This window comes from Leiobunum rupestre, chromosome 7 (genome assembly GCF_980474605.1).
Source record: "Leiobunum rupestre chromosome 7, qqLeiRupe1.1.hap1, whole genome shotgun sequence".
NCBI lineage: Eukaryota > Metazoa > Arthropoda > Arachnida > Opiliones > Sclerosomatidae > Leiobunum > Leiobunum rupestre.
The window spans coordinates 45,582,132-45,609,490 of record NC_143390.1 but is presented as its reverse complement, the minus strand read 5'-3'; the positions used below and the strand labels follow the sequence as shown (position 1 = coordinate 45,609,490).

Genomic DNA, 27,359 nt, shown 5'->3' with positions numbered 1-27,359 from the left:
CTTGTCTACAATTTTCATTGGTTAGACGCTTTAGCGCCTGCTGCCGTCGGAAGGGGAAAATTGTCTTCCCCCTTTCCGTAAAACGTTCAGCGTAAAGGCTCGTCCAATGAAATTTGTACACAACACTGCGTTAGCGTGTTTAAAGGTTAGCTGCGTTCTCCTTGGGTGGGGTGCTGTGTTTGTTGCTGCTAGAAGTCAATAAATGCATTCTTGGTAAGAGAAAATAAGTTAATATTTGTTTTCGTGCATATACATTTTTATTTTGCCTATAAAAATAAATGGGTTCACAGAGTGCCGATACACGTTCAACAACGAATTACTCTTATAAAATGTCTATAATATATAAATATTATTTTTTTTTCAATTTCTTTTCCTCACCATTGTTCAACATTTCGCACCTACTATTGAAATATATGCATAATTTAAGTTATTAGATTTTTTCACGGATACAGTTAATAAGGACGTTCGTTTTTCGTGTAATATTCTACCAAGCACAATTCTGAGATAAATTTTTATTTTGTGGAAGAGAACAGTTAAATTAAAAAAAAAACGGCGAACAATTCTATTCATCGTATGTACATATACCTCGTATTGTTAAATAGTAGACTAGACCATTCACAAAATAACTTACAGTTTTTTTGGTTGGATAGTTCGGTAGTTATCACAGCAACAATCATGACGAAAAATACACGAATGAGATCGGAAAATACATTAATAACAATGTTCAAAAATTGTTTTAAACGGGTTTGTTTTTATATAAAGTTTCGCGGTCAATCAATCATTTGATGGTTGTTTTATAGTTTAATTACTACAAAAATTAAGTGGTTTGTGGTCGCGCATTTCTCGATGAAATAGATTTCAATGTGAACCTTATACGACGATTTTCAAGACGCACTTTCGGGTTTCTGAGCGTCGGCTAATTCTTGCCATTTTGCTAAGTTAGAGCTGTGGGAGTTGCGAAGATTTATTATTTGAGCGCAGTATTTACCTTCCCGGTACCATTGAACTAATTAACGACTGTGACGTTTGGTGCCACTAAAGGTTTATAATATATCTCTCAGCAGATAACTATCTAGGTCATTAAATTAAACAAGAACCAGTTAATTTCCCTACAAAAAAAGCACTCAATTTCGCCTCGCACTATATTTTTTCTTACGAAAAGTATTTTGAAAAATTAACTGGGGCCTAGGAAGGCACATGTTTCACATGCATGGATAATTGTATCGTTCGAAATATATTATATACTTCTGTTGCCACTGAATTTCCTTAGCTAGTGGATAAACTCTTATTTCTATCCCTCTATCGGCATAAAAGGCTTAACAGCGACTATGCGCATGTGCAAAGGCATCACCTTAAAGGAAGACGCAAAAATAGTGTACTGTGGCCATAGATATAAGAAATGTATATAAAGGTCTAGATAAATTTCGGGGCGTCTAGGCCTAACATAAAATACGTAATTGACACCTAGCAGACACCGAGGAAGGCACGTGACCAAGAGCGCGAGCTCTCTTAGCATTTTAGTACTAAAGCTTGACCTTTCCGCGGGCCGTAGTCTTTAGACACCATCTGTTGGTGACTTCTAGTATAATTTTTAAGCAGGATACAATGGCTCTCGCGATGATAGCACGAGCTTTCTTACCGATAGATAGCGCCTTATAAGGATAGCCCGCAGAAATTACGCGTTTCTGCTAGCTGTCACCTCCGTATTCACTCCCTTTGAAATATTTTATCTAGACCTTTATATACGTTTCCTATATCTATGACTGTGGCCTTTGAATTAGTACCGCTAGAATTACAGTCTCAATCTGCCTTCCGCGAAACAAATTTTTCAAAATTGAACGCTATTATTTGTCGGTGGTGCCATCCGCTGTTAGCGGCGGGAACTATATCCTTTGTATTGTACTAATGTACTTCAAAAGTGGTAGATGGCGCCACCGTATAATGATAGAGTTGACGGCTGCGCCGACTGAAATTTCCAGAATTTGTTTCGCGAAACCACGACTCTAGTGGTACTATTCCCAATTCAATGGGTGTAACATCTTAATGTCAGTAGGAAACGCTGCCTAACATGGTTCCTCCATGCGCACACGCGCATAGTGATTTCGGACGGGAAAAAGCGTTTGCACTTGTTAGTGCTGGCGAAAAATCCCTGTCGTTATTTAGTTGACGATCCACCCCTACTTACAGACATCCGTCCAAGAGAGGCATCGAAGTTGGAATGAGTTTGCATACGAGCTCGTAACAAGGAATGCAGATTCCTTTCAGAAACCCGACCTGGAAGGCGAGAGACACCAGTTAAATTTGATGGTTACTGATACCATCGAGAAATAACTCTCAGAAGGAGTTGTAAGGCAAGCATACAAATGCTGGCCCGTTTTCGTCTAGCTAATCAAACAGCGCGCCCTCTAGCGCGTCTCTCTGGAGTTGTAAATTCACCACATAAATCTGGCCGCGTCCAAAAGAGTAAGCGAGGTTTAATTATTAAATGGTAAATTCATTTTAATGATTTTTCAGCTAGAACTATTATAAAACAATGTTAGCATACATAATTATTTCTTAAGTAAGATGGTTAAAAATTAAATGCAACTTCATTGATAAGTTTTTTAAAGTTTAAGTTAAATAAATAGTTTTTAACTTTAAGCCTTTGCTGCAGTTTATTAATATTTGCAGGTATTTTTGAAACCCAATTTCAAAGAATAATTGTTAAATCTATTGAGAAGATAAATGCAATTTCAAGCAGACCTTCAGATACTAAAACATACGAAGTTATAAGTTCAATAACATCTGCTGGATTTTCTGATGAAAATAGTAATGTCAAATTAACCCGACGTCGGTAGGCAGCCATATTGTCCGAAATTTTCGTTTCCGCTAAATATCGGCAGGGCCGGACTTAGAGATCCTGGGCCCATAGGCAGATAAGGAGTCTGGGCCCCCTTTTCACGCGCTGCATTTACTCTTATCCCTGGAACTAGGCTGTGCCTGAATTTCCATGATTCAACGTAGAAGTCTGAGCTCTACGGTTAAATTACTAAATAAAAGCTCTTAACAATCGTCGACTAAATACGCGATAATTATGCAACATTGCGATTTCAGGCTGCGTCCGTAAACTGCCAGGCAGAAATTTTGGTAATTTTAAAACAAAATCTTCTACTTAGGAAACTCCTAGCTAGGAATTTCTCCATTATAAATTACGATTGTTATTATATATTTATGCCTTCAAATACATTAATTACGGTCACTGTAGGGCCCCTTCCAAGGATTGGCCCCTAGGCCACGGCCTAGGTTGGCCTAGGCGGAAATACGGCACTGAATATCGGAAGGTAGCGCTACGTCAGTTGCGCGTGACAGTTCTAGGGGAAATTATCTATACGATCTTTTACTTGCCTTACTAGTCCTTCTGGGGGTTATTTGCCACGCGGATCCATCTAATTTGATTATGATACCTGAGAAGCGGGCTGTTCGTGCTTCTTAGCTCGATCCATCATCGGAATCGGTTCCCGTCCTTGCGCCCTTTCAGCGTCGCCCTTTCGGAAGGTTTCCAATATAGTTCCAATCCGGGTTCAAGGGACTCAAATCGAATAGCGGTTCGCCGCGCTTACCTGATCGTAGAACTCCTCGAAGATGACTCTAACTGTCTCCTGTTGCTGTTCCCACGGTTTAGTACTGGCGCACAAGTCGCAAGCCGTCATAGTAATCGCTTCCAGAAGAAGCCTACCATTTTTGTAAAAACCATAAATGATATTTTCTTTTATGACTTTAAAGAGGAAACGCCAATCTTAAACAAGTCAGCATAAGCATAAAGACGATGAAAAACCATTATAGTAAGGGGTTTCTTTTCGCCTGTTCTCGGACTAAAATTGTACTGTTTTTAACCTAAAACGATGAGAATTACTCCGCCCCACAAACTATTCGCTTGTTCCGGAGTATTAGGGCTACTCTTTTTACTCCTTCTGGAAAGGAGGAGTAAAGCTAGAGAGTAAGTCGGATTTTGTCGTCTGCTAGCTAGAATTTATCTGCTAAAAAAGCCACAGCAGCCATTTTGGAAAAACGTTTTTACTCCGACTCAAACTATTCGCCACCACAGAATCGGAGTAAAATGACGTCATAGCTTTACTCTTCTTACCCTACTCCGAAATCCCGGAACAAGCGAAAATAATTATTTTTGCATCTTCCACAGTGTAGCTCTGGGGGTAGGTATGCGTATCAAAATAAAATAGCGTTGATTTTAAAAACTATTTTGTAGCATTTAAAGTTTTATACTTGGACGTTTAATGTAAGTGTTTTATCTTAATTAGGCCCATGCTTAACTTAAAACTAAAATTAAGTGATATTTGTAAACGCTTGGCGCTTCCTTTAGAGTGGACGCTGCAACCGCACCTGTGTTCGCTATTGTCCCAGTCAAACTGATCGTCGTCCACCACCATTTTCATCTTGGCCTTATTGGGGAAGAACAAGGCGAGATCCGTGGCCAAAATGCAGTGTTTTATGTTCCCCAGTACCTGTTTGTACTCGTCCGAAGACAAATTCTTAAAAATGTTGTGACCATCTTGCTAGAAAGGGGCAAATTGGAAATGGATACGTTCTCCACCATATACTTCTTATGTACAAGATTCAAAAGTCGTACTTGCAAAATGGAAACGGTTTGGTTGAAGTGGTGGTGTTCCAGCGTGGACGTGGTGTATATGGCCGCTAAAGGGGACGCCGAGTTCACCAGAAACTGATTAGTTTTACCCCGATGGTCCAAATCGTGGCAGAGACAGGAAATGAATAGCGAGAGTTCCTATGGCGATAAATTGCGTTACGAGAAGGAACGTGATATCATTCATTTATTCATTTCAACCATAAATATTTGATTGTACTAGCTAGTCTGCCCTTAGCCTCGGGGATGGAAGATGTATCTTTATTATGATGTTGCTCTACGAGTTTTCCCGCTACATGTACCTATTGGGTACTCCCCAAAGGACTATAGTGTAGACTTTCTCCGTGGGCTAGTGTTCAATGACAGACGCGTTGTCTACTCAAAAAATGTCTATTTTTATAGCCAAGGCTTAGGGCGGGATTTATTTAGTAAAATTATTTAGATAAATCTTTTCTATTGAACGAAAATAGGTAAATATATTAATAGCAAATAGCTTTCATTATGATTATCAACTGATTTTGTAGTATTTATTCGCCAATTAAAAAGCGTAAAGACGGAAACGTTTTGTAGATGAAGTCAACGACAAACTCCTCTCTCCGTATTAGCTTTGATAATTAGTAATTAGTAATACTAAAACGAAGAAAGCCCCCGCCCATCCTAACCCCAGGGTAATACTATAGTCCGATATTGGTGGTTGAAATGAATACATATCCATGGTGATATTTGCTTAAGAACACGGACCTCAAGGGGTTTGAAGCAACCGGGAGCGTGTTTGATGATGGCGTACATAGAATTGGCAACGCTGAAACCGTGCGCCCAGTTGTGGTAAGGGACGCGTCGGTAATTCTTTCTCACCGTCAACACGAACCGGATCAAAGAATCGAGTTCGAACCTTAACGATTTTATTTTATTTGGATATCATAGGTTTCAAATTGAAGACAGCGTCTTACCTTTGCAATCCAAATAGATCGTTAAACATGAATATGGTGGCCAGTACCTTGTCATCCGATGAGATTGTTAAGGGAGCGAAGGAGAATCTAACAAAGAAGGTAACGAAATTTTGTGGTTATACGCACAGAAAGGATAGCGAAATAAATGGACCACACTATAAATTGCTTGACTAGGAGTTGCAAAATCTGCGGTTTTTCTTAGTTTTTAAAAAATAGGCTTATGTTCAGTCCATTTGGTTGCTATTACCTAAACCGTTTTGTTTTCTACAGGGTGTCCATTAAAATATGGACCAGGGGGGCGATTCTGTAAAAAATCGATTGGGAATTCGATCTCGATACCCTATAACATGTCGAAATCGACTTCGACAATTTGCATTGATTTATGCTTATTCGAAATCTTTACAGAATACCATTCGTCGAGATCTCGAAGTTCGAAATCTAGTTTTCGATCGAAAATTGGATTTCGAATGTTTACAGAATAGGCCCCCAGGGCGAATAGCTCCAAAAACGTTGAGGTACGAATTGGAAATTTTTAGGTCGCTTAGAGTGTACAGGGGGAAAACTAATTTTAAAATTTTGATAACCTTGAACCATGTATTCAAGATCATCCAACAATTATCTTGAGAACCGTAAGTGTTAGAAAGTTGGTTCCAATTACAAAAGTGTTCCCCGTCACGTTTTAGGCTTATATAACTTGGATCTGATCGGATTCGACCAATAGGAAGTCGAGAAATATTTTCCAAAATCACAAAGGTCGTAAAAGGGAAAATTGCAAGAAAGCGCTAATAACTCCAAAACAAGTCGTGCTACATTATCGAAATTTGCTAGACAATCTCATCATGGTGGGAGATTTTAATATTCGGAAAATTGTATGACCTTGAACCATGTCTTCAAGGTCATACTAAAATTATCTTGAGAACCATTAGGTAGCTGTTGGCTCGCGTGGTATGAAGGGCTGGCCACCACCCTCCTACGCATTGTAACACGGCCACCTGAGTTAAAGGCTTCAAAAGTCGCTTGATGACTTAGGCCTAAGGTGGTGACTTGGGTATTAGCCTAGCTGATTATTATTATAATTATTATTAGAGCAAAAATTCCAATTTTAAAATACTGTTGCTATGACGACGGAAAATAAAATGTGACGAAGAACAACTTACTAATTAGAATGTTTGCTCTAAACCTAATGGTTCTCAAGATAATTTTAGTATGACCTTGAAGACATGGTTCAAGGTCATATAATTTTCCGATTTTAAAATCTCCCACCATGATGAGATTGTCTAGCAAATTTCTATAATATATCACGACTTGTTTTGAGTTATTAGCGCTTTCTTGCAATTTTCCCTTTTACGACCTTTGTGATTTTGGTAAATTTTTCTCGACTTCCTATTGGTCGAACCCGATCAGATCCAAGTTATTTAAGCCTAAAACGTGACGGGGAACACTTTTGTAATTGGAACCAACTTTCTAACACTTAAGTTCTCGAGATAATTTTTGGATGATCTTGAAGACATGGTTCAAGGTCATCGAAATTTTCAAATTAGTTTTCCCTCTGTTCACTCTATGCGACCTAAAAATTTCCAATTCGTACCTAAACGTTTTTCGAGATATTCGCCCTGGTCCATATTTTGGTGGACACCCTGTACATAGCTAAGGTAACCTAAATGAAAACGGTACATTATAAAATAAAGCAACGTTATAAATGGAATATTTACACAATAAATACGATATCGCCATTTCACTGTATACAATAATTTGTTTAAAAATCTGACCAATAATTGGGTAAGGTTCCTAGCACATATTAAACTAGTGTTGTAAGTCGGAAAATTTTCCGGAAAATGACCGAGGCCTTTTTTCCAGAAAATTTTCCGTATTTTTCCGAAAAAAATAAAAAAAGTTTTCATTCCATGATTAGACTAATATATTGTTTGCAAATTGAAATAAAGCGGTATTTTCGCCTCATTTTTTCGAATCTGAAAGTAAAACTAAACCTCTAGACTAGTTTAAACTGATTAACAATGTAACGCTATTAATGTTTTGTAGTATGTTTACTGATATTAGACATTTTATATCGATTAAAAGTTAAAAACATTAAAAACCCTTAAAAGGTAATGTATGTTTCATATTTTTATTTTTCCGATTTGCGGAAAATTTTCCGCAATTCGGAAAATTTTCCGCATTTTATTTTTCCGGAAAATTAACAACACTATATTAAACCAAGCATTCAGGGATAGAAGAATTTATAGAATGGGCAATTGCGGGAGAGGCGGGCTTACGAGCTGAGATCGTCGGGCATTTGAAATTGAAGTTCCTTCTCCAAATGCAGCCGAATGTTTCGGACCTCGTTCTCGTTGCAAGTGTTGTGGTAGGAGAGGATTTCCATGGCGACTTTGTATTTTTGCTCGGAGCGTCGTATTTTGTCGTAGAGTTTGGCGTGGTGGAGGGCGAGACCGCAGTACGTGGCGAAAGTGGCGAACGCCTCCTCGTCCGCTTTCGTGAAAGGACAGTTGATTTTGTTGACCATTTGGACCACGCCGATCACGCTGAAATTATCGACACAACGTTAGAATCCATTTTGTAATTTTCTTTCACATAAGTGTGTCAGTACCCTATCTACCACAATTTTTACTAAGAACAATAGACGCTCTAGGTGTTATTTAATGATCTGGTCCCAGACTATATTTCTGAACTTTTTCACAAACCAAATTCAATTCATCATCACGAAACCAGAGGTAGCCAGCGTAATTTTTATGTTGAAGAACTAGATACGAAACTTTGTAATATTTCCCTCAAGAGCAGAGGCATAACACTATGGAATAAGCTTCCTTCATTTATACAAGAGATCAAGCGAACTAATTTGTTTAAAAAAACAATTAACGCAACTATCACCAATTGATTGTGTGTATACTTTGTAAAACATTTAATTTAATAATGTATAAATGTAAATGTAAAATAGTTCTGGACCCCCTTGGAAATCAGTTCGCTGAAGGGGATATCCAAAATAAAGACTTTATTATTATTATTATTATTATTATTTGTTCTGAAGTTGCGAACATTTCTCGCTAGAGGCGCTTATCGTTTCGGGCGTGACTTCAATTTTACGGCACACCAAGTTATGGGTTTTGGACTAACTGACATACTTATGGAAGATAATTATCAAGGACAATTCCACTTACTTTCCTCGGATAAAAATGGGCATGCAAAGTAAGCTCTTAGTCGTGTAACCCGTCTGTTGGTCTACAGCCCTTGAAAATAATTAAAGGCGTTTTGAATAAGGTTTCGGGAAACGTAAATAAACTTTCAAGGAGACATCCCGATGTTTTTCTCCCAATTTGTTTCAAACTCGGGGGTTAAGTAGACCTTCACGTACCTTGAAAGCTCCTAAAGGGAAATGTTTCAATGGCCGTTTGTTTTGCCATGGCAACCAAAATCGTTTTTCCCACCTCAAATTTAAACTTTCTTTACGTAAAATAGCATGGGAAAATCACGGATTGTATTTAATTAATTTTACCCAATTTTATCAATTTTAAAAAGTTTATGTTTGAGTTGTGAAAAACATTTTTGGTTGCCATGGCAAAATGAATGGACATTGAAACTTTTCCCTTTCAGAGCTTTCAAGGTAGGTACATGAAGGTCTACTCAACCCCCGAGTTTGAAATAAATCGGGGAGAATCACGTATGTTAGCAAATGGTTCTAACCTGTTGAACCTTTCGTCGTCGTAAGCATTGGGAATGTTGAGGGACTCTCCCGTTTGCGCGACGTATCCAGCTATCCCGGTACCAATGGGGAATCTGAGAGGGAACACACACTTCTTTGATTATCCGTGTCTCTTCGCCGTTTGGAGTTCTGCTGGAAACGAACCTGATTTCTTTGGAAGCTTCCAAGTTGATGTTGGGCGCACCGGGTTCCGGTTCCCCGCTGACGTCGAAAATTCGAGCGTACAGTTCCTTGCTCTTTCCATCCACTAGAAAGAGTGACGCCCTGTCCGCGTCTACCAGTTTCTGGGCGAATGTCTGTTCAGAAACGCAAAAACAATTAACAACCACACCCCTTAAGCCGCGTTCGCATTAAACCATTTTGGAGTGCTAATAATCAGTTAGGCTAATACCTTAGGCCTAAGTCATCAAGTGACTTTTAAAGCCATTAATTCAGGTGGCCGGGTTACAATGCGTAGGAGGGTCGTTGCATTCCCTGCAAGCCACGCGAGCCAACAGCTCCCTACACTAACTATTACCGTTAACCTCTACAAGTTTTTGTGGAAGGGGAAACCGAAGGACTCGGTGGAAAATTCCTTAAACCAGTGGGGAGAGAACTTGAAAACTCAACGCGGAAGGAGAACCCGGCTCCTCTTGCTGCGAGGCGAAAGTGCTAACCACTTCACCACCCCACTTTCCAAGGTGACCACAGAATATTTTAAAATCCCTTAAAGGAATTACAGGAAATTTATCAGTGAAATATAGGAAAATATAGGGAGAAAAAAGGAAGAATTAGGAGTAAATTAATTATGCAATAAGACAAAACGGTTTAAAGGGGGTATAACATTCAAAATAAAGTTGATAACCGATAGAAATAGTCGAAAACTATCGGCGAACAGTGTTGGGAATAAGCATCTTTAAAAACTAAAGACCTTTTCACACGAGCCAACTTTTCAAATCAAAATGCTGAGTCAGCAAAAATGGATCAGTGATCCATTTTTTTCTCGCGTACTTTTTTGGTGGATCAACTCATCGAACTTTTATTCACACGAACCAACTAGTTTACTCAACTCAAAGTTGACTCATCTAGTTGGATCAAAAAGTTGGCTCGTGTGAATAGACCTAAGACGTTTTAAAGACATCTAAGGGTAAAATATCAACTATTTTAATTTCTTCGGACTTTTAAGTTAAAATATAGGGTATTATCAAGAATGTATTTTTATTTTTATTTATTTTTAGTCCAATTTTATTTGAATCACTTTTGGCAAATAAAAGGGTATGCTTCAATTCTCCTTCCAAATAAAAGCTCGTGTATTAAAACAAATATTCACGTAGCAGAATAAAAGTTGGCAATTAGCTGGACGGATAATAATTGCAGGGTGACCACAGTTCCTATATTTCTTATTTTGTCCTATAGTTTAACGTCCTTCCTTTTATCTATTATAATTTTATTAAATTTCCTATAATACCAAGAATGTATTTATTTATACTCAGGGAGAATGAATATGTCGAGACTATCGACGGACACGTTGAGGCCCTAACCCCGTCACGCTAAGGGCGGGTGAGGAAAAAATGGAGGCGGTCTTATTTTTTGCGTCCTCGCAGCAGCGTTAAACGCGTCGAAAAACAATTTTTAAGAACCAATGAGATTGCAGTATTATTTGATTTTATTAAAGCGGAGGAGCATACCGGGGGGCCCCAAAGGGTGGAATTAGAGAAACGCTAAAAATAATCTCGACATATTCATTCTCCCTGAGTATAAATAAATACATTCTTGGTATTATAGGAAATTTAATAAAATTATAGGAGATAAAAGGAAGGACGTTAAACTATAGGACAAAATAAGAAATATAGGAACTGTGGTCACCCTGCAATTATTATCCGTCCAGCTAATTGCCAACTTTTATTCTGCTACGTGAATATTTGTTTTAGTACACGAGCTTTTATTTGGAAGGAGAATTGAAGCATACCCTTTTATTTGCCAAAAGTAAGGCAAATAAAATTGGACTAAAAAAATTATCAATTCCCGAATTGTTTATATGGAAGCCTCTAGACGTTCGATTTTAAATGTTTTAATTTATTCTAGACGGAGCCAATTTAAACTCTCTGAAAAGGGAATAAATACTTAATGATATATCACATAAGCCCAACTTCTAACAAAGTTCGTTCTCGGAGGATATAAATTATATATGTATAATTCTGATTTAATATTTATTGACATGAAGAACAAAGGAAAACGTTGTGGAAAATTCGATATATCAGTGTAATATCATCGTACCTATAATATAATTTACTGTTCCAACAACCGAAAATAAGATTATATTTAATTCTTGCCAGAAAAATAACTTTTACGACATTATTCTTGTCTATATAGACTTCTATCAACAAAGGGAAACAATCGTGAATTGGCGAAATGTCGTATAACAACGAAGATGACAAAAAGGGTCAGCCTTCGACCTTTTTACTGTAGTTTCGTCCTCGGCGAAAGTTGTCATCGTTTCTAGGACTGGCGTGGGTCATAAATCTTATAATTATACAATAACGGTATTAATATATCCGAGATGGCAACCTGTCGGGATCAGAGGTGATTTATGGGTTAAGCGAGACATCAAGGACCTCAGCCTACCACTCATCGAAAATCGATGTAACGAGGACATCTTTATTGCCCGGTTATTCCCTATTTTCATTCTTTTTTCGTTTCAGTCCAAGTAGCTTTATCAAAAAATGAGACAACCCGACACGCGTATGTCATATTTTATCTTCAACCCAATCGATACATTGGGCAAATTTTGCTGGGATATTACCTTACATTTTTATAAAGGAAACCGTAAAAATTCTTACCATTATTTTGACAATGACCGTGTCCATACTGATCATGTCTTGAAAAATCGACCTTTAATTTTTACAAAACGAAAAAATGTTATTCGAGACTCAAATATTTAGATTTGGGCGTGTAATACTCACTTGACAACAGCGAGCAAGAAATTGTTTAACTTCCGCTGTCTTGCCATGTTAGAGTATAGCTAAAAATAAAGAATCGATGGACACGTTTGAGACAAGAATTAGATTTAAAAGTGTATATAGTCAACAAAATCGTAGACCAACGTTCCCTGGGTTTTTGAAATGATAGACGTGACCTAGTTGCTGTTGTCCATAAGCTGCTAAATCAAGAAGCACTTTAAAAATTTATTTCGACTATCACCACGCGAGGTGGTCAGAAATGGAATGCAGCGACAAAAAGCCAGTTCACGTAAAAACGCGTGCTTTTAAGAGCCAGATTAGTGACTCCCTAGAGATTCAGGGTCCATGGTGAAACTTTAGCCAGTGTGGTGTTTCAATGTCCAAGGACCAAGACCCTAAGGTGACCTACTGCTCTGACTCCAAAAGCCCACCGTAAACACAAGGAACCGTTAAATGATGGCAAATTTTAGTTCGTGTCGCGCCTGTCAATTACTGACCGCCTATCGTTGCCATAGTTAATAGGAATTCTTAACGCGCTTCTTGACTTGACTTAAAGCAGGCAGAGAATTGAAGCTAGCGTTGAACTTCCTTGTCCACGCAAATGTTTCTTCTGTGTTTTTTAGTCATAAATGTAGCAACTTGATGGACACCCCCCACAGGATTTTTGGGGAAGTAGGCCCACCATTTGGGGGCCCTCCCCCCATCACAATTTTTTCAAATCCGTCCACGTAGATAATTTTTTTTTAAGCAAGGGGTGTAATTTTTGGGTAAAATGTGTACGCGACGAAAAAATTATAACTAATTATGATCCTTTTTGTGCACTAATAACACTTAACAAATGAGTGGTTATTTACTTATTTCTACGACTGAATTCAGGTCTATCAATTTACATTCATTCCTTCGGTACTTCGCATGTACATCCCTTACGAAAATGAATGTACGTAGGTACACTAACAAGGAGACACCCCGAAGTGTAACCCACTGATTTTGTTCAAACTCGGGGGATTGGAACACCTTCATGTAACTTGAAAAATCCTAAAGGGAATTTATTCAATGGGCAACCATTTTGCCATGGCAACGAAAAATGTTTTTGACAACAACAAATGGAAATTTTCCCATTGAAAATAACATGGGATTCTGACCGATTCCTAGGACCACCCTGTGAAAAATTTTAACAAATTTCAAAATTTTGAAAATGCCAAAAATAGAAAAAAATAGATAACAATTGACAAAAAAACATCAAAATTGATCAACTTTTGATCAATTTGAGGTCAAAATCCCATGTTATTTTCAATGGGAAAATTAAATATTTTGTGTTGTCAAAACCATTTTTCGTTGCCATGGCAAAACGGTTGCCCATTGAATAAATCCCCTTTAGGATTTTTCATGATACATGAAGGTCTACCAAACCCCCGAGTTTGAACAAAATCGGTGTGTTACACCTCGGGTCGTCTCCTTTTAAGTAAAGTAAGTTTAAGAACCATTTATTTGTAAAGATAAAATTAAAGATACAAATTTGATATAGTATCGCTCGCGAAAAATTAAAACTAAAAAATAAACTACAGTCAAAGAAAAGTAACTTTGAAAGGAATAAAAACAGCAGTGTCGTTTAGCGAATCACTCGCATTAAATATTGAAAAATGAATAAATAAATAAATTATTTCGCAAACAAATAACAGAATTTTCTGATATTAAATAACTGGGAGGCCCATATATTAAATTTTGGAGGCCCCTTAAGACGACTTTTGGAGGCCCCTACCAAAATTTCAAGTAGGCCTAGGCCTACCCCGGCCTGTTGCTGGCGCCGCTACTGATCCCCTAGCTAGATGTCACTATTGGGTTCTACTCAAACACTATAGTGTAGACTTGCTCCGTAGGCTAATGCTTATTGACATACGAGCCATCTACTATCAGAAAAGAGAAATACTTAGTATGTAATTTCCCTTTATCCCAAACTTAAATAGTATATGTTTACGATAAACTGCCGTAGATGGCGCCACAATGTCGTTTTATTGAATCGGTTTTATTGAAGAGCCTATTTCTTTAGTAATATAAGCAACAGTTCTTTTCGGTATGTATGTGGTAATGATAAGAGACCACATAAAAGTTGATTTCATAAGTCACAGGCAAGGCGGCGGTAAATGTAAAAAAACAACGCGTACAGAACAGCGTCCCATTACGCGCCTAACTAAACACGTTGTTCTATATAGAAAAGAGGGAACTTCGCCGAAAACGAGATGAGAGCGCCGATGACACCGTGAAGAGACCAGGCCCACGATGGATAGCCCAATCAATTTTGCTTAGGGAAAGACTATAGGGATACATTTTGGGCCAGCCAAAAAAGCGAGGAATGATTGGACCAAAAAAAAGGCTTAACAGCCATCTACAACACGGAAGGATTTGATTGCGGAAAGGATTTTGTGACCTACTTTCGTTCGGCCCATTCCTTCTCGAGCCTAGTTTCCACTAGGCCTTAGCGAGCACAAACTTTGATCGCTTTGCGTTCGTTTACTGTTGCACACGAACAAGTATAGTCGTGTTGCAAAACCATTTTAAGTTGAGAACGAGTGGGTAATTCGGCTGAAGCTCCGTTTTCAGAATCGGCCAGCAGCGTTACCAGACGTACGATAATTATCGTACACGTCGATAATTTCGAGATAATTTTTGGGACGTACGATATTTTCAATGGCGTACTATATAGTACGCATTTTTCGATAATTCAGCTCACGCGTACGATAATGTACGATATTTTTTTAATTGGCTGAAAACCAGTTAAAACTGAGATTTTTAAACGTAAGATTTCAATCGGTCGAACTTTAAGTGTTATTAAAAATTTTGATTCCACAAGTTTTACGTCACTATTGAAATCTACCGCCAGTTTTTCTGAGATCGATAATTTTTTGGCTGTATTACGATAATTTGATTTTCAGGAACTGGCAACGCTGGAATCGGGATATTTTCGTGTCGCGCCATCTCTACGCTCGGTAAACGAGAAAACGGAGAAAATGTTTTTGAAATATCTCTACTTTATTTTCCCGGTTTTTGAAGCTCTTTGAGTTCGACTAATCAGCGAGCGTTTCGCTGTCACGTGATATAAGGAGGGATTTTTAAAGTCTTTAAAAGTAGGCTTAAGAATTTTTGCGTCTACCACGTGACGGCATAACCCTCGCTGACTGGTCGAGCCCAACGCCTCTCAAAAAAGTGTATCCGTTTTCTCGTTCCCCGTAGTTATTTTCGTGTCGCGCCATCTCTACGCTGTTAAGGCAAATATATTCATATTTTGCCTTAGTTGCCGGTTAACGAGAAAACGGAGAAAAAAATGTTGAAATATCTCTACTTTATTTTCTCGGTTTTTGAAGCTCTTTGAGTTCGACTAATCAGCGAGCGTTTCGCTGTCACGTGATATAAGGAGCGATTTTGAAAGTCTTTAAAAGTAGGCTTAAGAATTTTTGCGTCTACCACGTGACGGCCTAACCCTCGCTGACTGGTCGAGCCCAACGCCTCTCAAAAAAAGTTTATCCGTTTTCTCGTTCCCCGGCAGCGCTCGCTGTGATAAAATCCGGCAAATTTTGTCCGTGTGTACAGTCATGTTCCTGAGCGCCAGAACAACGGGAAAAGGCGGTAAAACGAGAAAATATAGAAAACCAGGAAAACACTCCCCGTGTGAACCAGCCTTTAGAGATGTCACTGGTGAAAAACCGAACTCTCCACCCGTTCAGACCTTTTGTTGGTATTATTTTCCTCCAAGGTAAAACAGAGGTTAGCCAGCAGGATAATCTGTGCCTGTTTCAGGCACCAAAACCGGATGTGCATCCCCTTTTTTGTCAACTTCAATAAGGAAGATTTTTACCATGGCTATATGCGAGGGGGCTTTCTCGGCTCTTACCACCTACCATGCATGGTTCGGCGTTAATAAACAGAAGCGGGAAATCTCCCTAATATTGTGTAGTACCATCTTAAACAGAGCAAAAATTATAAATGGTTGGATAAAAATTAGGCTAAGACCTGGTTCACACGAGCAGTTTTTCCTGGTTTTCTCTATTTTCTAGTTTTGCCGTTGATCTGGCGCACGGGAAAACGACTGTATACACGAACAAAATTTGCCAGATTTTACCGCCACGAGCGCGTTGGGCTTGATCAATCAGCGAGCGTTATGCCGTCACGTGGTAGACGCAAAAATTCGTAATCCTACTTTCAAAGACTTTCAATTTCGCTCTTTATATCACATGACACCGTAACACTCGCTGATTGGTCGAGCTCAAAACACCGGGAAAATAAGTAGAGATATTTCAATTTAATTCCTCGGTTTTCTCGTTTACCGGGCACGCTCGCAGCGATAAAACCCGGCAAATTATGTCCGTGTGTACAGTCGTTTTCCTGTTCGCCAGAACAACGGGAAAAGGCGGTAAAACGAGAAAATAGAGAAAACCAGGAAAACACTGCCCGTGAGGTGTGAAGCAGCCTTTAGACTTGGCCAACGAAATGTTCTCTTCTTTTGGAAAAATTCTTATCAATAGTGGATTTTCCGCAAAACGAAATTCTACCGCTAATGGTTTCCGTCGCGTTACGGAGAGTGTGATCTCGACCTCAACGGAGAATGGGCACGCCTGTTTGTGAGACCAGCTGCGATATACTTTTATTCGCGAGCAAAGAGAGAGAGGCAAAGATTACGCGAACAGCGATATCCTATAATATACGACCGAACCCCGCGGTGAATAAGTCACCGAACAGCGCTGTAGGAAGTGGAATAATTCAACGTATAGCGACTTTACCCTTGTAAGCGCGTCCTTTAAAGTATCTGGTATAGATTCTCCGTTTTAAGCTCTTCTCTTACGTACGAAGAATGGTGAGAAAAGCCTGAGCGATACTTCAAACGCTTCAGGGAAGAGCGAGGGTAATTATTTCCCAAGATCGTCGCCTCCTCCAACCGGCCATTACATTTTACGACGAGTAAAGTTAATAATATCACTATGACCATAAGTAACATAATAGACACAAGTAGTACCATAAGTAAGATAATATACATATGTATGACCATAAGTAACATAATAGACATAAGTATGACCATAAGTAAGATAATAGACATATGTATGACCATAAGTAACATAATAGTCATAAGTATGACCATAAGTAAGATAATAGACATATGTATGACCATAAGAAACATAATAAATTACTATTTTACAAAATATTCGAATTATGGAGTTGCTTTTCCTCCTAATAATTTGTCAGTGACCAAGAAAGCTTAAGGTTTACTAAATTCTATGGATATTAAAATTAAAGTTAAGGTTATTAAGTTACTTATAATTTAACTTTAATATTAATATCCATAGAATTTAGTAAAATTATAAGTAACGTAATAACCTTAACTGTAATATTAATATCCATAGAACTTACAAGGAGACGACCCGAGATGTTACACACCGATTTTGTTCAAACTCGGGGGATTGGTAGACCTTCGTGTAATTTGAAAAATCCTAAAAGGAATTTATTCAATGGGCAACGGTTTTACCATGGCAACGAAAAATGTTTTTGACAACATAAAATGGAAATTTTCCCATTGAAAATAACATGGGATTTGGACCGATTCCAAGGGTCCCCCCCCCCCCTGTGAAAAATTTTAAAATTCCAAAATTATATATTTTTTTTAAATTGACGAAAAAAATCAAAATTGATCACATTTTGATCAATTTGAACCAAATGGGTGAAAATTAACCAATATGGCTTAAATAGGAAAAATTTCAATTTTATGTTGTCAAAAACATTTTTCGTTGCCATGGCAAAACCGTTACCCTTTGAATAAATTCCCTTTAGGATTTTTCAAGTTACATGAAGTTCTACCAATCCCTCTAGTTTGAACGAAATCGGTGTGTAACACCTCGGGTCGTCTCCTTGTTAGTAAAGGTTATTACGTTACTTATAATTTAACTTTAATATTAATATCCATATAATTTAGTAAAATTATAAGTAACGTAATAACCTTAACTTTAATATTAATATCCATAGAACTTAGTAAAGGTTATTACGTTACTTATAATTTAACTTTAATATTAATATCCAAAGAATTTAGTAAAATTATAAGTAACGTAATAACCTTAACTTTAATATTAATATCCATAGAATTTAGTAAAGGTTATTACGTTACTTATAATTTAACTTTAATATTAATATCCATAGAATTTAGTAAAATTATAAGTAACATAATAACCTTAACTTTAATATTAATATACATAAAATTTAGTAAAGGTTATTACGTTACTTATAATTTAACTTTAATATTAATATCCATAGAATTTAGTAAAATTATAAGTAACATAATAACCTTAACTTTAATATTAATATCCATAGAACTTAGTTAAATTATAAGTAACGTAATAACCTTAACTTTAATATTAATATACATAAAATTTAGTAAAGGTTATTACGTTACTTATAATTTAACTTTAATATTAATATCCATAGAATTTAGTAAAATTATAAGTAACATAATAACCTTAACTTTAATATTAATATCCATAGAACTTAGTTAAATTATAAGTAACGTAATAACCTTAACTTTAATATTAATATACATAGAATTTAGTAAAGGTTATTACGTTACTTATAATTTAACTTTAATATTAATATCCAAAGAATTTAGTAAAATTATAAGTAACATAATAACCTTAACTTTAATATTAATATCCATAGAACTTAGTAAAGGTTATTACGTTACTTATATTTTACTAAATTCTTTGGATATTAATATTAAAGTTTTGAAGGTTTTCAAATGTTGATATGAATCGACAAAAAAATCGAACAACACGCGCGATTTGGCATACAAGCTGCTATTTAAGTAGAAATACCCCGGAAAATACGACAAAGCTCCCCTTTTATTAAACGCGCCATCTGCTTCCCAAGAATTTCTCTACTTCGGGAAAATATTGTCAATACCTGACCTTTCCCCCAAAACTCCCGAGCAATATATTTTTAATAATACTCTTAGAGCTGAAAATAGACTTACTTCGGCGTAGTGCAGAGCGATTCCACCCCAGACCAAATAGCTGTTGACAATCTATGTATAGTGTAAAAAGTGAGGAACCAATATCAGAAAAGACCCAAATTAATACGGACCATTTTGGCGTAAACATGTTTTTGAAATAACGCTATTTTTCCTAAGTATGAAAGCAAGGTCTCATCAAGTACGCCAACACAGATTACATTCCAATTATGGGAGATTAAGCTGAATAGGGTCTGACAAGTAATTGTGGCCAGATTATTACGTCATTTTCCGTTGGTTTGTGGGCAAAGTAACAAAGTTTAAAGGTCAAAGACGAAATAATTAGAGTGTAGTAATATATCGATTGCGAAAGTCAGTGGGTGAATTTATCTCCCAGTTCCCCAAGCTTAAGGGAAGATGACGAAACAGATGACGTTATATGACGTAGGGGAAGTGAGTTTTCATCCACTGACTTTAGAAATCGACTTATCGCTTTGTTTTATTTGTTATTACTTTTTCAATTTCCATGGAATTTGGCGATAGGTAAAGCGTTGGAGCCAGGTTTTTTTTGGTACAACAACAGATGGCACTTCAGACTCAAACGTTTCACAGTGTTTCAAAGTGTTCATTTTGGTCATAAATTAAATAATGGTCAGATTTAAATAATATTTACATCAAGGAAAGGACTAGTAGTTACACCCTAACGTTTGACAAATTTAGATATTCAGTTATTCACTTATTTGTGAAATTTTTCAACACTAAAACTTCTTGTAGACGGTGCTTAAAGTAACTTTTGATTGTTATTTTTTTCAGGTACTAAGGGAAATCGAATACCACCAAAGAGAACATTGGGTTCCTTAAGGGAACTAAATATGTAAATATTATTTGAATCTGACCGTTATTTAATTTTTAATCAAAAAATAATTAAAACCTTCGAAACTGATGAAGTTCAGAAAAAAATGACCTTTCAAGGAAGTGTAAAGTAGGAAGTTTGATGGTGGATCAAGGAACTTCGTTAATTTATTATTTAGGGCATCTAATTATACCACCTAATGGAAAATTCTTACACAAGGAGAGTACCCGAGGTGTTTATTGCCGATTTTGTTCAAAGTCGGGCGTAATGTAGACCTATATGAGATATGAAATTTCCCAAAAGGAGACGTTGCACTACCCATTCGATTTGCCACTTAAAACCTTAATAAGATTTTTCCTTATTTTACCCAAAAATTGTTACAATTTTACCCAAAAAATGTTCCAATTTACCCAAACTTGATAAAATTTACCAAAATGTGGTTCAAATTACCCATTTCGTGATTTTAAAATTTTTTAAAACCGAGAAAATCCCATGCTTTTTTAAATGGAAATGTTTTTGTTTTAAGTGATCAAAAAGTTTTCGGTTGCCATGCCAAATCGAATGGGTAGTGCATCGTCTCCTTTTGGGAAATTAAATATCTCATATAGGTCTACATTACGCCCGATTCTGAACAAAATCGGCAAAAAATACCTCGGGTACTCTCCTTGAGTGAGTGTGAAATGGGCAATTTGAAATGAAATTACTAAACCTAATTTTAAAACACTTTATATCCCCATTAAGATACGCTTGATGGAAGCCAACAACTTCGTCAATTACCTCTTCGTCCTCTTCGTGGAATTCGGGTCCCGTCTCTCTGCGATAAAGTTCGAGAACTCCTGAAAAGACAGAAATAATGCTACCGCTACATTTAGCCGGATCGGACCCGGAGGCGCAAAGGGGTGAAGATTCGGGGGAGGGGGGAGCGTGGATTGAAAAGACATATGGCTGCATTACCGGAAAGCTCTCCGCCCGGCTGAACGACCGGGTAGCACAGCGCGTACCGGACATCGTCTCTCTTGCCGAACAGGCCCTCGGGAAATCGCAAATCCTGAAATTGACAGCTTATCAAAAATCCCTTCGACCATCATCCACTTTTCTCTCTAATAGGCTTCTCGCGTAGTTTAAATTGTGACCAAACGTATCGCCCCCTAGCGACCGAGTTGTCAATTGAACGCCCGAAAGCTATCTCGGTACAACGGCTGGAAGTTTCAGCCCAGAAACATTTCAATCTAAATGTTGTCTGTCATTTCTTAAAGCATTACTTTATTTGGATTCAACCGCATTCAGTTTGAATCCAATAGGTGTTTCCATAAAATAAAACCATACAAAAGTATACACTCTTTTACGAAGTCTGCCATTTCATTACAGGCCTAATTTAAAATAGTACAGGCAAGGGCGCCTGCACATGCTCATCAGCTCGAGACGTCGCGTGCACTTGACCGAGTGAAGCGGCCTTGCATGCACTCTTTTAAATCAGACCTGTAATAAAATGGTAGCTCTCATAAATAAGGATATAAAAGAGTGTATAAAATGTTTTTCTCCGCGTCACGAGCTTAAGCTTTTGAGTTTCGCACGTGGACTTCAAATTGCAAAATCTTCATCGACTCGAGCGCGCGCTCGCTTTCTTCAATAGCTATACACTATTTTATATCCTTATTTGTGAGAGCTGCCATTTTATTACAGGTCTGATTTCAAATAGTGCATGGAAGGCCGCTACACGCCTGTACTATTTTAAATTAGGCCTGTACTGAAATGGCCGACTTCGTAAAAGAGTGTATAGCTAGCGGCGTAGAAAAAACATTGACACCTATTTTGTTTTGGATTAAATAATTTTGGTCACATCGGAATCTAGTCGAATTTCGTAATTGCATTTGGGATTGAAATTTCCGTTAAAAGTAAAATTTGGATCAGCCCAATTTTGAATATAATTTTGGAATAAAATTTGATCGACCATTTTCGTCAGGGGTGGGCCAAAAGTAGGAGGGATATGTCCGACTTACGTGTTCGTCGGACGTCGTCCTAACTACTTCTTTGGTTCTGGCAACGTACGCCGTCACGGTGGTCCCGATGTCGGCGGCAAAAGGCTTCGGGATTTCTCCAGGTCTGCATCATCACCACCGTTGTAAATGGGATATTTCAATTAGATTATTTTACGACTATTCTTTGAATGCATTTCAACGGGAACACTCACTTAACGCCATCCAATTGTTGAAACTTCGTTATGTCCTAAAGTGAATTGCACAGTTGTTACAATACAGAAATAAGTAGTCAATTTAACGAATTAGTTCAATTTAATTTTTAATTTAATTTCATTTTTAATATAATATAATTTGATTAATAATTTAATTTCCTTTTTAATATAATATAATTTGATTATTAATTTAATTTCCTTTTTAATATAACATAATTTGATTATTAATTTAATTTCATTTTTAATATAATATAATTTGATTATTAATTTAATTTCATTTTTAATATAATATAATTTGATTATTAATTTAATTTCATTTTTAATATAATATAATTTGATTATTAATTTAATTTCATTTTTAATATAATATAATTTGATTATTAATTTAATTTCATTTTTAATATAATATAATTTGATTATTAATTTAATTTCATTTTTAATATAATATAATTTGATTATTAATTTAATTTCATTTTTAATATAATATAATTTGATTATTAATTTAATTTCATTTTTAATATAATCAAGAATGTATTTATTTATATTTAGGAAGAATGATTATGTTGCGACAATCGCTGGGCACGTTGAACGCCTTTACCCCGTCTCGCGCGGCGTTTGATTTCCATCGCGTTAGGTGACGTAAATTTTAAGCAGCCAATGAAATACCGGGACTATTCGTTTTATTTTAAGCGGAGGAGCGTACTGTGGGGACCAACGGGTGGATTGAGAGAAAGGCTAAAAACCGTCTCGCCATAGACATTCTTCCTAGGTATAAATAAATACATTCTTGATATAATATAATATAATTTAATTATTAATTTAATTTCATTTTTAATATAATATAATATAATTTAATTATTAATTTAATTTCATTTTTAATATAATATAATTTAATTATTAATTTAATTTCATTTTTAATATCATATAATTTGATTATTAATTTAATTTCATTTTTAATATAGTATAATATAATTTAATTATTAATTTAATTTCATTTTTAATATAGTATAATATAATTTAATTATTAATTTAATTTCATTTTTAATATAATAATATAATTTAATTATTAATTTCATTTCATTTTTAATATAATATAATATAATTTAATTATTAATATAATTTAATTCTTAATTTCATATCATTTTTTATATGATTTAATTCTTAATTTGATTTCATTTTTAATATAATTTAATTTTTAATTTAATTAAATGTAACTTAATTTACGAGACTTTTCAACTTCGTAGAAAATGAGGCGCGTTTTCACGTGATGCCATTTTCCCGGAATAACCATCTTGGAAAATGGAGGTCCAATTACCTCATGATAATCTCATCCAATTATTGTTATAGCTTACATTGTCCGTTGATTTATTTTACAAAAATATTTTTGTTGTGAGATATTTTGCCATGAATTTAACCGATTTTAAATACATATATAAATAAAAGGGAATGTTTGTTTGTTTGGATACTCTTAACACGTTCTTACAGTTTCTGTCAGAGTTCTACAAAATTTGCTTTGTGATTCCGTGGCTCCCTACGCCAGGTTATAATGAGGTATTGAGGTTCTACCTGTCATAGTTTTTGGCCGCGCGCCCAAACAATTGTCGCCATAATTCTGCCCACTTCTGCCCTGGACCCGTGTGGCATCCCATTCTTGTATTATTTTTTCTCTCTCTATTTTTTCGATGTAGCTGCGCGGTATGTTTATATCCGCTGTTGTAAGGTCATATGTCTGAGCCAAGTTTCGTACTTTCTCTTGAACCAGCCAAGTTATAACCAGGGTTGGAAATAAGGCACTAGTCACGGCATTTGACTACTAAAATAAATGCTCTGACTACTAAAATTAATCGAAATCGGGGGGCTCACTAGTTAATTTGACTAGTGAAAAATGTACCAAATATCCATAAATAATGGCGAATATTGCGTATCATAAATTCATCATTCACCAATCCCATTTTATTTAAAAAAAATCACATCATGTAACCAAGAATGTATTGAAGTTACTAAGAATATTTCAGCATAGCATTAACCCCTGGTACCATCCTCACAGCTTTTGTGGAGAAAGTTCGTCTGCATTTAAGGGGCATTCAAGGTCATACCATATAGCAAACTTGGATGGGAAAGCAGACGAATTTAAGCTACAAAGGCTGCGAGAATGGGAATCAGAATCCTGTAGTCCAATATTCTTAGTCACTTCAATACATTCTTGATGTAACTCAAGTCACTCAAGTGATAATAAACTCCTATATTAATTCTGACAGTAAAGCAAAATTTTGGCTGTCCTTCTTGTTTTTATACCCCCATTAAAATAAATAAATTAATAAATAAATAAATTAAGGTAGGAGGCTCACTAGTCAGGCTGACTACTAGAAAAATATCCTTACTGTTTTTTTTGGAATCGCCTATGTCCTATTGTTTAATAATTTCTATTTACTCCTCCGTTACCCATTATTTAAAACCCTCTCCCAGAGCGTCATCAAGGTCACAATATTAACTGGAAATGCAATGGGTGAAGATGTTTTCATTCCTCGCATACCAGGACTCCATACCTCTCCTTGGAATGCTTATCCTGCCGTATAGATCATCTGACGGATTCGGCCCCGCCTACGAGAGGAAAAATCCCCTCTGCGCGCGCTCCCCTCTAACGTTGTTGTTTGTTAAGTTAACATAGTGACGACAAAAAAACCGGCAGTCACATCGAGACGAAAATCTGCCGCGATAAGCATTCCAAGTAGAGGTATGCATACCCATAATACCAATGATGTACCATTCGAGTTTAGGCGCTTGTATTTACCAATTACTCTTAGTTTTTCGCAATAACAATTAACAAACGCAAAAACGGTCTTTCAAAAAAAAAAACTTTATGTCGCGTGCTCAACAGTTGAAGCTGCGCAAATACTAAAAACCAAGTGTATAAAAACGCCCTAATCCTAAAGCTATAAGACAAACGCTAAATTATTTTCGTATGGTTATTCGAAACAAAAATATTTAAAACTTGCAAGTTTTAACGCTAAAGATATATTAAATTATTTAAATTTATTTAACCTGTTACCGTTTCTTCCACATATATATTTGTACCGTTCAAAAACGAATTTCACCGTTCTAAACCCAATTAAAACACCTAGCTTATCAGCTAGTTACAAATAAAACTTAAAAACAAAATAATTTTTTCTGAAATTTCTATGGCAAATTTCCCTCAACAATTTATTTTAAATTTTAATGCCATATACAACAAATGTTTAGATACAGTGGCGCACCCAGAAATATCTTCTTGAGGGGAGGCGACGACTTCTGGAAATCTCTTTACAAAAAAGGTAAAATAAAACCAATCCAATACCATACGTTCTGGGTTGGCCAGCTCCTGCCTACCTCCTCGGTGCGCCACTGTTTATCTAATAAACCAATGACTATTTTGAGTGAAAAATAACTCTTGCTAATGGATGATGGCACTATGAGTTATGATTGTGTTTTAGCGTAATTGGCCGGCCATTTTCCAAGATGGTGTATTTCCCCCAGGTAGCTGATTGAGGACGATTGTGCCACGCGAACGAGCCCCTCGCGGTCTATAAAAATGTCAAGTTTCATAAAGAAACATTTATCCAGGTCACACCCTACTTTTCCCGTACTATAACACAACAGTTAGTCAGTTATTCCCTTTTATTTCGCCGGTATAAGCTATGCCTCTGGTGGAGCGCTACTCCCTAGACACTGGTGCAAGGCGGCTAGAACACTTCTACAGGCGTTTGTAGACATTTTCACCTATTTTTATAGTAAAAATACATCGATTAAATAATATGGATCGCGCAATCGTTGTTACTGACACGCCGTCTATTATCAGAAAAGTGAAATAATCTATACAGTATGTTATTTCCTTTTCTCCCGTTTCGTCAAAAATGAAAAAGTATCTGTTTTCGAAAAACTGCCGTAGATGACGCCACAAATAAATACTGAGGTGGCGTATACACTTTGTTTTGTGCCCAAATGTGCTATACTATAGCCGCCATTACAGCTCACTTTGGTGAGTGTAGTAGGTAACTGTCTCAGTGATTGTAGTTAATGATTTTAGAGTTGTTAATTTTCCGGAAAAATTAAATGCGGAATATTTTTTGCAAATTGGATAAATAAAAAAATTAAATATATATTACTTTTTCAGATTTTTTATTCTAATTATTATTTTAGTCTAGAGGTTTAGTTTTACTTTTGGATTCGATCAAATGAGGCGAAAATGCCGTGTAATTTAAATTTGTGAACAATATTAGGCTAGTCATGGAATTAAAACCTTTTCTATTTTTTCGGAAAAATCCGGAAAATTTTCTGACTTACAAATTTAAATCATACCGAAATTAAAAAAAATTGACGATTAAGTTGATTTATAAAAAACATCTAAGATAACCTAAATAATTAAATATTTTAAGACGAATATTAACTCTGTCCTTCAGATTTCAATATTTACACTTTGGTTTATTTCAAAAGAATTCCGATAAAAATTGAGAAATAAGTGCTAAATTTAAAATAACAGTTCATTAATTATTAATATTAAGATGGTATTTTTGGCATAACTAGGTGTAAATTACAAATACTTCCAGTTCTACCAACAAACACGGTTCTACAAAATACTTTTTTTCCAAAATGCAAAATACTTAATGCATTTTGAAAATTGGTTTTACTAAATGCAAAATGTAAAATGGTTTTTGCAACTCAAAATAAAAATGTTAAATTCACTCTGTTTACTTTTAATTTTTAATAATGAATTACTAATCAATTATTATTATTAATTAGTAATTAATAATAATGACGTAGATATTTCAAAACCATCCTCGCAGTCAGCGTGGGAAATAAAGCGATGAATGTGAGTAATTGAGTATTGCCATCTATGATTTACTTGGGAGTAATAGCAGACGAACTTTCCCTACAAGAGCTGCGATGATGGTACCCGAGTAAAAACATTTTGAAATGTTTTCCCCATATCAAACCCACAAAATGTAAAACGCGAAATAATTTCCTAGAAACTCAAAATGCAAAATGTAAATATAAAATGAAAAATACTTTTCCTAATGCAAAATGGTATTTTGCATTTTGCATTTTCAAAATGCATT

The 27,359-nt window shown here is 36.1% G+C and overlaps 1 protein-coding gene across 4 annotated transcripts in view; it reads right to left on the bottom strand.

Moving 5' to 3' along the window:
* Positions 1 to 259: 259 nt before the first annotated feature.
* The window catches only part of LOC149936512 (putative 3',5'-cyclic phosphodiesterase pde-5), a 151,730-nt gene continuing 124,630 nt past the window's right edge, over positions 260 to 27,359 (bottom strand). For 3 of the 4 annotated variants that reach the window (XM_090153134.1, XM_090153136.1, XM_090153135.1), the window contains 19 exons: positions 22,267 to 22,301; positions 22,076 to 22,178; positions 21,030 to 21,123; positions 20,853 to 20,911; positions 19,247 to 19,297; positions 12,247 to 12,305; positions 12,124 to 12,175; positions 9,449 to 9,600; positions 9,286 to 9,378; positions 8,763 to 8,831; positions 7,863 to 8,129; positions 5,590 to 5,676; positions 5,381 to 5,531; positions 4,625 to 4,780; positions 4,378 to 4,550; positions 3,600 to 3,711; positions 3,444 to 3,524; positions 2,186 to 2,274; positions 260 to 945 (listed from right to left, as the gene is read on the bottom strand). In XM_090153134.1, coding sequence (XP_090009260.1) covers positions 885 to 945; positions 2,186 to 2,274; positions 3,444 to 3,524; positions 3,600 to 3,711; positions 4,378 to 4,550; positions 4,625 to 4,780; positions 5,381 to 5,531; positions 5,590 to 5,676; positions 7,863 to 8,129; positions 8,763 to 8,831; positions 9,286 to 9,378; positions 9,449 to 9,600; positions 12,124 to 12,175; positions 12,247 to 12,305; positions 19,247 to 19,297; positions 20,853 to 20,911; positions 21,030 to 21,123; positions 22,076 to 22,178; positions 22,267 to 22,301 — 1,944 coding nt within the window. In that variant the 3' untranslated portion in view covers positions 260 to 884. Of the gene's footprint in view, positions 946 to 2,185; positions 2,275 to 3,443; positions 3,525 to 3,599; positions 3,712 to 4,377; positions 4,551 to 4,624; positions 4,781 to 5,380; positions 5,532 to 5,589; positions 5,677 to 7,862; positions 8,130 to 8,762; positions 8,832 to 9,285; positions 9,379 to 9,448; positions 9,601 to 12,123; positions 12,176 to 12,246; positions 12,306 to 19,246; positions 19,298 to 20,852; positions 20,912 to 21,029; positions 21,124 to 22,075; positions 22,179 to 22,266; positions 22,302 to 27,359 lie in introns of those variants that run through there. The other variant, XR_016472210.1, reaches the window with a different exon arrangement.